Below are 13,345 nucleotides of genomic sequence, written 5' to 3'. Positions count from 1 at the left end.
TTCAATAAACATTGTAAGATAACTCAAATTCTGAAGCCTGAAAATGGTAATACAAATTTAACTAAAAATTAAAGATCATCTGTGTTATAGAACATTGGACATTTTCATTGTCTTACTACTTTTCCTGTTTTATAATGCACTGAAAAAAAAAGAGAGAGAGAGGGTTGGGAGAGAGAGAACATAAGTAAGATAAAGTTATCAATCTTTTTTGCTTTTTAAGCTTCTTCAGTTTAGTAGAGTTGATTGTTTAAAGATAATGTATACATAGTACTTTGATTTTCTAGTAGTCCTAATGGATTTTGTTACCTATGTATACAAATGAAAAGAAGAAACAAGCCATTTTTCTATGTCCTTTACCTGAAGGAATTCACTGTCTTTGCAACAAATTGTGTGTCTAATGCTTTTAGGTCTCAGATGACTTTTATGTAGCATTGTTTGGGGCAATGGCCAAAGTGCAGGCAGAGCAATTGAAGAATACCTTAGAAATCATTTGTTTATGCTTCCAACAGGCATATATTGTATTAATATGTATTAACCACCTAATGTATACCAGGCATTAAGTGCAGAAGACAGCAGGATATACAAGAAACTGTGAGGTCTATATTCTAGGATAGTGCAATAGAAAGAAAGAATTCTAAAAAGATACTTTCATATAGTACCATGAAGACAGACAAAGAAAACTGGGTTTGCATTCTTATTATATCAGTTTCCAGCTGGGTAAACTTTGGCAGGTTATTCAACATCAGAATCTTATTCCCATATCTTGAATGCAGAGATGATCATTTCTACCTGATAGGGTGTTTTTTTAGCATAAATGGAGAAAATTTACTGGATGATTTTTAGCACAGTTTCTGCAACTTAACAGGTCCCCAATAAATTATTACTAAAACTTCAACACCATTCAAGGATGCTCAGCTCTTTCTTGTTCTGGGATTTGCTTTTTTTTTTTTTTTTAACTGAACTTTATTCTATTGATCTTACCCCCTTCTCCTAAATTTTTTGTTTTGAAATAATTTTAAAAAGTAAAGGAAAGCTGAATAACCCTTTTTATAGGCAAATAAAGCTGAAATAAGTTGGATGTGGGGTTATTGGAAACGATAGCTAAAATGAGGTTTGAGCATTATGGAATAGAAGGTATATCTCACCAACAGGATGAGAATTGGCTAGACTATCTATAACATTCATTGTCGCTGCAGACATTAATCGGTTTTCCAGACGATACAGTGGAATGGATGGGTGACTTCAGCTGCTGGTATTTCTCTCACAGTTTTTCTCTCTCTGAATTAGAATTACTGGTATGTATGCTTGTCTTCAATGATAGATTTAAATGCCCTTGAAAAGAAATTCTGTAGTGTGCCCTTCACAACACAAGCCTGACATGAATTTGGATTCAGTCAATATTTGTTAATTGAAAAAAATGGGAATACGCTAGTGTCATAACAAAAAAAAATTGTCCAGAATAATAGGGCTGCCAGTTTCAAAATTTAGGATAACAAATCTACAACTTAGTCCCTTGGTGGAATGTTGATGAGGGAACCAGTTTTTTGAAGGGTCTTTTAAACCTGTAGATAGGGTTTCGGTTTTTTTTAATTGTGGTAAAATATACATAACAAATACACCATTTTAACTACTTTTAAGTGTACAGTTCAGTAGCATTAAGTACATTCACATGGTTGTACAACTATGATTACCGTCCACCTCCAGATTTTATATCTTCCCAAACTGAAACTATGGAAAGGGTTTTAATTTCACACTTGACTAACACACAGTTTCAAAGCCACCTCAGTGGGCTACAGACCAGGTACAGTCACTGGAAACAGTGCTATTATTCCTTTGCACCTCACAAAGTTATCCTTGGAACTCGTCAGTATAAGTAACGCAAATAAGAGAGTCTGGGAAAGAAGGAAGTCAGCCTCTTCCTCCCCTGATTGCCTTTGGAGGACAGTGTGCCTGCTTCCTTCATTCCATCGTGGGGAACCCCTGCTTCCTTTCACAAGTCTCCGTTTTCCTCAAGATGGATAAAGAAGAAAAGAGTATTTTTGGCACCAACTGAAAACTAACATAAAACCTCAACATAACTGAATGATAAAGACAAAATCATGACCAAATCAGCCCCTAATGTTATTTGGAGTCTATGCCCCAGGCATTTTTAGTTAGCATCCATTTTAAGCTAACAGCCCTATTACAAATAAGAAATCTGCCATTTGTAGAGGTTCAGTATTTCTCCAAGAAACTAGTGGTGTTAAGTGCCTCAACTAAGGATTTGAACTGAATTCTCACCCTTGAGCCCTTGCTCTTTCTATTCTGCCACAAGAAGGTATTGCTAGAGATTCACCTTTTGTAGCACTTGGGTTGTTCTTCAGTTGTGATAGTGCCACTTTTTACCAAAGGAGGATCCCTCTTGATCCTCCTTTGGAGGAGAATCGTTAATCATTTGCATGTCTAAGCAGTTGAATATACATTTAATGGTCATGGAGGTTATTTCTTTTTTTTCTCAGAAGGTTGAACAAGTCAGACAAATTTTGGAACCTGGAAGTCTTTTTATATTAATTTAACACTAAAACCTTTCTCAGCTCATTCTTTTGTTTCGGTTCCCAGGGGCATGAGATTGCATTCAATATAATCTTTCATAGCGTATTACCATCATTGGTCAGCTGGGAGTCCCTGTTTAGTTTTCTTTGCTCCCTTTTAGTCCTAACTCTTTCCAGCCACTGTAATTAATCATTCTAATGTGTTAGCTATTTGTGTTTTTGTATCTGAACTTCCAAAATATGTGTTGTGGTTTTTGTAAAGAATCTTAATTCACATAAATAGTATTATATAATGCGTTGACCCCATGCTGTTTGTCCCCCTTTTCATTCAGCACTGTTTACAAAATCACTTTATGTTACTATTGACATTAATTTATTTTAATTATTAATCTATGTCAAAACAGAAGAGAACTTTAGTTATTTTTTGTTGTTACAGTTTTTCATAGTTTTATTGCACTATGTCCAAAGAGACAGCTTATATGATGTTGATTCTTTTGAGACTTATTGAGGTTTCTTTTATGGTCTAATATACAGCCTGTTTCTGTAATTGTTCAGTGTGTGCCTCCCCAAAATGTGTATTTTCTGTCGGATGTAACATTCTCTTAAATACAATACCTTGAGCCTATTGAATTGTCAGTCTTCAGTTTTTTTTTTTTTTAAATCTTCTTCTGCTTTATTTTCTGAGAAAGATGTGTTAAAATTTTATTTTGTTTCATTAACTGTGGTATCATTTCTTAACTATTTTACCCTAGAAATTCAGTAAACAATACAGTTGACAGCATAACTGCTCTGGTTGAATCTGGAAGAACAGGTCTTAAATCGAATGTACTTTCAAGGTCCCATCCCCAGAGTACCTTAAGGCACCTCTGTAGAATCTCTAAATTGGAATATTATTTCTGTAAACAAGCTATCAATTAACCCTTTAACCTTGCATTTTTATTTCTTGTCACCCACCCACTAAATTAAACAATTTTCAATTCAAAGCCAGATGGACTTTCACATCCCCTTCCACATCCCTCTGCATGGAAGTTTTTACCCTTGCCATTTGGTCCACCAGAATTCTTCACATAACCAAACTCTGTAGCTTATTCAAAACTGTTCTTGTATACCCAAAGAACAAAAAAACTAATTAAAAAAGATTCGGTGTTAATAGAAGCTTTATTTACAATAGTCAGGCAACCAAAGTGTCCATCCATAGATGAATGGGTAAAAGAGATGTGGTATGGAATGGAATACTACTCAGCCATAAAAAAGATATTGCCATTTGCGACAACATGAATGGGCCTAGAAGTTATTACACAAAGCCAGATAAAGACAAATACAAACATGAAATCCAAAAAAAAAAAAAAAAAATACAAAAGCAAATGAACAAACTAAACAAAACAGAAACAGACTTACAGATACAGAGAACAAACTGGTAGTCACCAAAGGTGGGGAGTGGTTGGGCAAAATAGGTGAAGCGTATTAAGATATACAAGCTTCTACTTATTAATGAGCCATAGGATGTAATGTACGGTATAGGGATTATGTTCAGTAATATTGTAATAACTTTGTATGGTTTAGCTTTGTAATAGCTATGGATGGTTACCAGACTTATTATAGTGATCAATTTGTCATGTATATAAATGTTGAGTCACTATTTTGTATACCGGAAACTGATATTATATGTTAACTGTACTTCAATTAAGAAAAGAAAAAGAAAAAAAAAAAGCCTTCTCAAATTCTGCTTCTTTCAAGAAATCTCTTCTAGCCATATCATTTCTTAGAATTCTAAAGGCAATGATTGCTCAGTTCAGTTCAGTCGTTCAGTCGTGTCCGACTCTTTATGACCCTATGGACTGCAGTATGCTGGGCTTCCCTGTCCGTCACCAACTCCTGCAGCTTACTCAAACTCATGTCTATAGAGTCGGTAATGCCATCCAACCATCTCATCCTCTGTCGTCCCCTTCTCCTCCTGCCCTCAATCTTTCCCAGCATCAGGGTCTTTTCCAATGAGTCAGTTCTTCACATCAGGTGGCCAAAGTATTGGAATTTTAGCTTCAACATCAGTCCTTACAATGAATATTCAGGACTGATTTCCTTTAGGATGGACTGGTTGGAACTCCTTGCAATCCAAGGGACTCTCAAGAGTCTTCTCCAATGCCACAATTCAAAAGCATCAATTCTTTGGTGCTCAGCTTTCTTTATGGTCCAACTCTCACATCCATACATGAATACTGGAAAAACCATAACTTTGACTATACGGACCTTTGTTGGCAAAGTAATTTCTCTGCTTTTGAATATGCTGTCTAGGTTGGTCATAGCTTTTCTTCCAAGGTGCAAGCGTCTTTTAATTTCATGCTGCAGTCACCATCTGCAGTGATTTTGGAGCCCCCAAAAATAAAGTCAGCCACTGTTTCCACTGTTTCTCCATCTATTTGCCATGAAGTGATGGGAACAGGTGCCATGATCTTAGTTTTCTGAATGTTGAGTTTTAAGCCAACTTAAAACTTTTTCACTCTCCTCTTTCACTTTCATCAAGAGGCTCTTTAGTTCTTTGCTTTCTGCCGTAAGAGTGGTGTTGTCTGCATATCTGAGGTTATTGATATTTCTCCAAGTAATCTTAATTCCAGTTTGTGCTTCTTCCAGCACGGCATTTCTCATGATGTACTCTGCATATAAGTTAAATAAGCAGGGTGACAATATACAGCCTTAACGTATTCCTTTCCTGAGTTGGAACCAGTCTATGGTTCCATGTCCAGTTCTAACTGTTGCTTCTTGACCTTCGTACAAATTTCTCAGTAAACAGCTCAGGTGGTCTGGTATTCCCATCTCTTGATGAATTTTCCACAGTTTGCTGTGATCCACATAGTCAAAGATTTTGGTGTAGTCAATAAAGCAGAAGTAGGTATTTTTCTGGAACTCTCTTGCTTTTTTGATGATCCAGCAGATGTTGGCAATTTGATCTCTGGTTCCTCTGCCTTTTCTAAAACCAGCTTGAACATCTGGAAGTTCATGGTTCATGTATTGCTGAAGCCTGGCTTGGAGAATTTTGAGCATTACTTTACTAGCGTGTGAGATGAGTGCAATTGTGCAGTAGTTTGAGCATTCTTTGGCATTTCCTTTCTTAGGGATTGGAATGAAAACTGACCTTTTCCAGTCCTGTGGCCACTGCTGAGTTTTCCAATGATTGCTAGTGCAGTTAATTTAATGTTTATTCACTGACCTAAATTTACTAATTGATTAATATGTATTTAGTGACCAACATGTGGAGTGGTTGGAATTTCTGTTTATATAGCTTGTAGTTGTTTATTAGTTGGTGTGTTTGTTTGCTTCCTCTGCTTTGTTGTATAAGTATGTTGAGGTTAACTTATGTTTTGTATCCTCTATTAATTAAGGTACCCACATAATGGCTTGTTCTTAATAGCTGACTGATGAAAACACTTTATTTACTTCAGTGTTAATGGGGATAACTTTATTTCTATATAGAGGACAGTTTTGTTACATTGCAAGTTCTTTAGTTTACTGTACTTTGCAAAATACGTTCTTTATTATTCATAAGCATGATCAGTGAAAGTTCTTTAAGGTTCTCTTCAAATTCCTTATAAAGTAGAGAAATTTAGCCTCTTTCTAAAATAAGCATTTGTGATTAATTATTTCAATGTAAATTTATGTACAAAATAGCTTTTATGAGTTTAAATTTATCTACTGTCTTTTAAGGCAGTGTTTGTTATATCTGGTAAAGTGACGAGATGGTCTAGGCTGTCTTCCTTCCTTTCCCCCTTAACACTAATTATTCCAGTTAAGCTTTCAATTTGCAAGGTTCCCTCTAAGGACAGTGACCTTAGTGTTAGAGCATACAGAGTTCCAGCATAGTTGCAAGGATAGCTTGGTTTTTCAGCTGATGAGATGATTGCATCATGTGATGGAGTCACCAGCACGCCTTTGAGCGCTGGTAGCACTCCTGGCCTGAGCTGGTGCTATTTGGTGTGCAAGGCATGTTTAAAGCTGTGTTATTCTCCACACTGGCCTGCCAGTGTGGTTGCATTGCACAGGTGAAGCATAGCCAGCCACATCCTAAACCAGGTAGGTTAGGCTGTAAAATAGAGGTTGCAAGATGAAACAGAAGATCAAATAGAAGAATTATAAAATACCTATAAGCCATGAGCCATTAAGTCCTTTATATTTTATTTCATTTTCCCAACTTCTGTGAAGTGGGAATTATTGTGTCCATTTTAAAGATGAAGAAGTGGAATTCCATAGAGGTAAAATGACGTGTTAATTAATGGACCCTGAGTAAGTGGTAGACGTGTGTATTAACTTCAGATCTGACAGTTAAATCAACATCCTTAATTCTCCTTGTTTTTACTCGCATAACACCCAATATTGTTTTGTACCCTTTGTATACCTTAAATAAATGTGATTATATAGAGTTAATGGTTGATTTTCTTTCCTACTGGACTACAGGTCCGTGAGAGTAGATCCGTGTCTGTTTTGTTCAACCAACAGACCAAACGCTTTGCTTGGCACATAGCTGGCGATCAGTATATATTCTTTGTTTCCCTTGTTCTTATTCTGAAGGGGAAGCAAGTAGTGCAGACAGGCCAGGTTTTCCACCACATTATGTTGACTCTCTTGGGTAAGAAAATGTGTAGAAAATCTAGGCCAGCTCTTGAACCTGAACAGTCAGGGAAGGTTTTATGGGGAGCCATCTCCTTAGATGGAGATCAAATAACCTTTAACTATAACCTGTATATAAGGCTGTGAATGACCTCAAGTACTTCACTTACAAGAAGGGACAATTCAAATGTAGAAGCATCAGTAAAAATGGGGAAATGCCAATGCCTTGATAATATAGATTCAGGTGCTCTAATTAATTTTTTTAACCTTTTTTTTAATTAGAAAAAATCAGGCAAAGATATGCAGACCTGCCTGGAGAACTCCACATTATTGAACTTGAAAAGGATAAGAATGGACTTGGACTCAGCCTCGCTGGTAACAAAGACAGGTCACGCATGAGCATATTTGTGGTGGGAATTAACCCTGAAGGACCTGCTGCCATGGATGGACGAATGCGTATTGGAGATGAACTGTTGGAGGTGAGGGGCGTATATTCTTAATTTTTGTTTGGGTGAGATGATTGGATATAGAGGGTAGTGTATAAGATGATGAAGTAGAAGGGTAGAATGTTATAAATTGCATTTTCTTCAACTATTTGTTATCATTTTCCCAAGCAAGAATGAAAATCATATTGTTGCTTACAGTTACTATTGGCTGCTTAAGTCAAAATAATTTAAGGGCCTTTAAGTAAATTCTCATGAAAACGTATTAAAAGAAAAGAGCTTGTTTTTGAATATAAATTCCAAAAGATTCAACACTAATTTGTGTATTAATCTGACATTATTAGTATTTAACAAAATCCTCTTCAGCTTCTGGATTAACTGTAAGTATAACATTTGTTTTTGTTGCTGTTGTTGTTTAGGTTTTCTGAAAGGTGTTATAGCCAACAAAATCTTATGAACTGGTTGTCAAGGACTGGTTAATATTTGTGAGTTGGTAATGTGGTTAAAGTCACATAGGTTCCTTATTTAGGAACAGGAGAGAGAAAAGAGAAGTTAGGGAGGGGACTGATCCTCTGCTACTATTCCAGATGATTTCATCAGTAATCTGAAAAGGTTATTCTCATATTTGTAAGCTTAAAGTCAGGGTTTCTGCTCTACTGCTAAGTCACTTCAGTCGTGTCCAACTCTGCGTGACCCCATAGGTGGCAACCCACCAGGCTCCCCCCTCCCTGGGATTCTCCAGGCAAGAACACTGAAGTGGGTTGCCATTTCCTTCTCCAGTGTATGAAAGTGAAAGTGAAGTCACTCAGTCATGTCCGACTCAGCGACCCCATGGACTGTAACCTACCAGGCTCCTCTGTCCATGGGATTTTCCAGGCAAGAGTACTGGAGTGGGGTGCCATTGCCTTCTCCCTCTGCTCCGAGTTTATCTTATTTTTATATTTATTTGCCAGTTCAATAATTCATTAATTCAACTAACAGTTTTTTGAGTGTCTCTTAGGGCTGGATACCAAAAAAGAGATGAATACTCCAGTCCCTTCATTCAGATAGCTCACAGTCTCAAGGAAGAAAAGAGACATAAAAGATTGTTGCACAACAAAAGTGAAAAAAAAAGATTATAATAAAAGCAGCAATATGTACTTGGTGCCAGACATAGCTTTACTGAGGTCACAAAGTAACGAGGTGAGGTCGCAAAGTAAACGAGGCTTTGGGATTCAATATCAGGCAGTTTGACTTCTTAGCTGTTTGTTAACCAGTGTGCTCTAAGGCCTCTTGGATAAAATACTCCAACACTTGAACATTTAGGGGAGCTGAATCACAGAGGCACTGAGTGTCAGATGCTTACTTCACATGAGGCCTTACTAATTTTTCATTTTATAATTTCCTCTGCAGACTCTACTCAGAATAGAATTCATAGTCATCTATAATGTGACTTGCCTAATAATATCTACAGCCAAAGCTGTTCATCCACAAGTCTAAGATCATTAGTATCACCCTCTGTCTTCCCAGCCTTGGTAGTTTCTCCCCATTTTGAAACCCGTTTTCACCAAGAAGTCACTCCTGGAATTACTTTTCTTGTTGTTTGTAATATAGCATTATGAAAGTGACCCACATCGGGTAGTAGTATTGACTAGCATGATCATCAAGTAAATAAAAATCAATGGTATTAGTATGGATTAACCAGTATAATTCATTGCTTCAAGTTCATTTCATTTAGAGATTTCTTCATAAACAAAACTAAAGTGATGGTGGTGGTAATAATGATGAAAGTAAAAGCTAGTTTACTGAGCTATCCCTAGCATTTTACCTATGTACTAACACATTTGTATTCTTAAGAGCCCTATATGGTAAGTACTGTTATTATCCCAATTTTTTGGATAAGAAAACTGCGTAAGTAACAGAATTAAGTTGCTAAGAACCCAGGTTTGCCAGGCTCCAAGATCTGTGCTCTTGCAACTGAAGTATACTGCATTCTCCACGGTACTTCCGGCAAATCCTGTCTGTTTAGATCCGTGAGAATCCTGACTTATGATATTCTAGGCTTTAGGAAACCATTTATATTAAATCATACTGCTGTATTATGCACACCTAAATGCATTATTTCCTGTCTTGTGTGGTACATGGAAATGTTCCAAAAGCTATCATTTGGAACATGACAATTCTAGTTCTATTTTCTCTGCCTTATTAAGACTCAAGATGGAATGACTGATGTCATCCAGACCAAGAAGAGAAGTGGTATGTTATTTCTGTGTCTGACATTTTATTAGATAGAGGAAATAGATGAGCTGAGGCTGCAGGGTGATGAGAGTGTTTCATAGGCCATACAGTAAAGTCAACATTGTGTGCAGGGCAGAGAGCGCTAGACTAGGAAGACCTACTTTAATTATTCCAGTTCTTTCAGTTATTAGTTACATTTCAGAAGGGATTTTAATATAGTGTAGGGCACATGGTTGACTATTAATCAGATCATATTTCCTCTCTTAAAGACAGAAACTTCAGGTATCTGTTTTCTCTCTAGGCTAGAAGCTAGAAGAGCTCTCCTGAATGAAAAAGACTATTAGCAGCTTGCTTTTTCAGACCCCTCCTATTTCCTCCTTGACTTTCTGAACTTGGTCCTCTTGTTGCTCTTCGGTAATTTTATCTTCATTCAGAGATTAAAAGAATGAGAAGATTAAACGTGGCAATAAATTAATCCCCCCATACTCTCCACGGAGTCTTTTATTTAAGTAAAATAAAATTAAAAGTTGGAATACAGAGTCTAGCATCACACATCTTTGATTCTAACCCTCAGTTACCTTCTTTATCAAATGGAAATATTTTGTTCATTTAGCACATACTTTACTAGGCATCTGTTGTGTAGGAGGAAGTATAGGAGCAAGGTGTTGATTTTACATGGTAAAGAAAATCCATCACCCTATTCTCATAGAGCTCACAGTCTAGTGATTGTGTAGCTTCAACCTCAAAGAGTGTTATAAGAATTAATGAGAAGATAGGTCACATTTTGCCACCACATCTGGCACTTACTAATACCATAATACATTTCAACTGATAATATTTATAAAAAACATTTTATGTGGATTTGTGGGTCTCAGTTCTTTTTAGCTTGTTTATATTAATGTATTTGTCTCCAAAAGTATGTTCCAGAGGGAAACCATCATACTCTCCAGTAGCTCCATGCAGCATCTTGAAAAGCAGAGAGAGTAGAAAAATGCACAGACTAGATTCTTATGCAGTTATAAGCCATCTTCTCATGGGCTTCTGGCTTCTAGGTCAGGGATGACAGTAAAAAAAAAAAAATCATGTGGGAAACATTTTCCTGGTTTCTTTTTATAGCTGAGAAAAAATTTCAGTCATTTCTCTATGATATGTGAAGAATTTGTTTATAACATAATATCAAATCCAATGTGCTTTTGGACTGAGAATAAGGCATTGATATAATGATTAGAACCAGGAAAGCCAGAAGCCAGTGTTACAATAGCTGTTCTTGGATATGCAGTGTATTAGATGTTGTTGAAGGAGACTGCATCACGGAGGAGGCATTTACAATGGGCCTTTAGATCATACTTACTGGGTTAGAGCAAATCTTGTGTATTTGCTGACCCATCTGCGCTTCATTTGTTTTTGTCAATTGAGGTAAAGTTATCCATGTCTTGATCAATCTTATAATTCTACTATTTGCTCATATTATTTCTGCTAATTGCTTTGTTGTTTTCATTATTACTTTCCTCACAGCCCCCTTTTATTTAGGGTTGATCTGACTTTTTCAGGCCCTCAGATGTAGTTAATTTATAGGAAGTAGAAAAGAGCATGGTCAAACATACATTGTGGCTTACTGGAAGTGAGAAATTCTGCATCTCTTCCGGAGCCCTGTCCATGACTGATTTTTGGCACAACAGCCGCCAGCAGTTTTGTTTCTGTAGGACTACATCATTACAGTGCAAGAGCAGTCAGCAAGTTCTGTCGATTGATGGCTCAGTTCATGTATAAAAGAAATCTTACACTGAGCCCCTAGAAGACAATGTGATTAAATCTCAGCTTCTTTCTCCTTTACTAGGATGCTAGTGTGGGGGTTCTGAATTAATTTCAAAATGCATTAGCATATAATTACCATGTAGACTGGAATGAGACTTTCCAGGGTATTGGCTTTCCCTAAGCAATTAGTCCCAGAAAATACACAGGCCTGGGCATGGTGCTGTCTTGTGAATATAGGATTTATTTATAATCTTCCCTACAGGGCAAGTGTGGGAAGAGAGCTGATAGTGCCATGTGGGGATTGGAATGATTTGTCAGGTGAGGGAAGCAGCCAGAAGGAACAGCGTGGGTGGCATTTGGAAGTGTGCAGTGGATGGGCTTGCATGTCTGGCTCCCACACCCTTTAAGACAGACGAAGTTCATTCCCTTTGTGACATTTACCTGTAGCATAGCCTAAGTTAAATCTTATTATTTTTGTATGTGTATAATAGGTTTATTTAAGAACCATTGAAAATAAAAAGTATGAATACTGCCTATATTTGCCAAGAATAAAGACATAGAACTATAGGTAAACTCAGATCTTTTTGTTTAGTAATACTTATTTTATAAGAGGAAAAAACTTAAATCATTAAATGACTGACTCAGGTACATGTAGGTGCTTTATGACAAACTCCTGTCTGAGGGTGCTTACCACCACACCAGTCCAAAAGGTTGATCCTTCACTTGTTGCCAGTGAATTATTTTTGAAATCTTTCGGAAGACTTAGATGTGATTTAGAAGTACACTATAGTGAGTAAATTACTAGGTTTTAGACATCCATAGATAAGATTCTGCTTTACAGTCAAAAGTTTCCATCATCTTAGACTGGGTCCTTTAGATTATTACCATACAAATGAATGTAATTTCCTAAAGTATGCTTCTTAATGCATTAATTATGCCCTAAGAGATCTCACAGAATAAAATATCCCCTTGTGGAAACACTAGTTTGAGGACCAGAAAGAGGAGTAAAGGATTTCAAAATTGCAGTAAAATGATTTTTCCAACAGTTTTATTAACAGAAATAGGTTTATAATAGCTAAAAATACAAAAATAAATTGATAAACATTTTTTATTGTGGCCATAGTGTCAAAATACATCAAATTTTTACTTTTTAAATATGTGATTTATTGTATGTATTATATCTCAATAAAACTGCTAAAAATGAGTTGATCGTCCTGACAGAAACTGTAAGCAAGTTCTGAATATAACCTCACATATGCAAAGCTGACTTACCCCATTTTCTGACTCTTAAAATTGTATGCAGCCTAATTCATAGCTCTGAAAGTCAACAGAAGAACGTGGTGTTGACTGAGTGGTCAGCTACACACACAAAATTGTCCTGGGATCCCAGAGGTGTGTATGTTTTTCCTTTCTTTCAAGTGCAGCCTCCCTTGTCATTAAAACATTATAACTCATACTTATCTGTATTTTGCTTAATTAGCTTCCCTAAGTAATCCATTGTATTACATCCAAATTAAGTTACAAAAAGATGAGTTTGTTAAAAGAAATCAGAGGTAGGGGAGCTATATTGGGAATTGAGTTGACACTGAGCATTTATAATCTGCTAGGCTTTGCTAAATTCTTTACAAGCATTCTCTCTCTTTTTTAAACAAAAGTAGATGCTACGTTAGTACCCATTTTACAGATAAGGAAACTGAAACATGAGGGGCAAAATCGACATGAAAACACTGACTTTTCAGACTCTAAAGGCTATGTTCTTAAGTTTAGTTCTGGATGGATAATGATTCTGGAAGATAATCA

General features: G+C 36.5%; 1 protein-coding gene across 5 annotated transcripts in view; it reads left to right on the top strand.

Annotated features, from left to right (window-relative positions):
• The window catches only part of PATJ (PATJ crumbs cell polarity complex component), a 365,401-nt gene that overhangs the window by 196,734 nt on the left and 155,322 nt on the right, over nucleotides 1–13,345 (top strand). For all 5 annotated transcript variants that reach the window (XM_061121728.1, XM_061121726.1, XM_061121727.1 and 2 more), the window contains exon 28: nucleotides 7,413–7,609. In XM_061121728.1, the coding sequence (XP_060977711.1) occupies nucleotides 7,413–7,609 (197 nt within the window). The remainder of the gene's footprint in view (nucleotides 1–7,412; nucleotides 7,610–13,345) is intronic.

The sequence above is a fragment of the Dama dama genome, chromosome 20 (assembly GCF_033118175.1).
Source record: "Dama dama isolate Ldn47 chromosome 20, ASM3311817v1, whole genome shotgun sequence".
In the NCBI taxonomy this organism is placed as follows: Eukaryota; Metazoa; Chordata; class Mammalia; order Artiodactyla; family Cervidae; genus Dama; species Dama dama.
The sequence above is the reverse complement of the archived record's forward strand: the minus strand, read 5'-3'. Positions and strand labels throughout refer to the sequence as shown.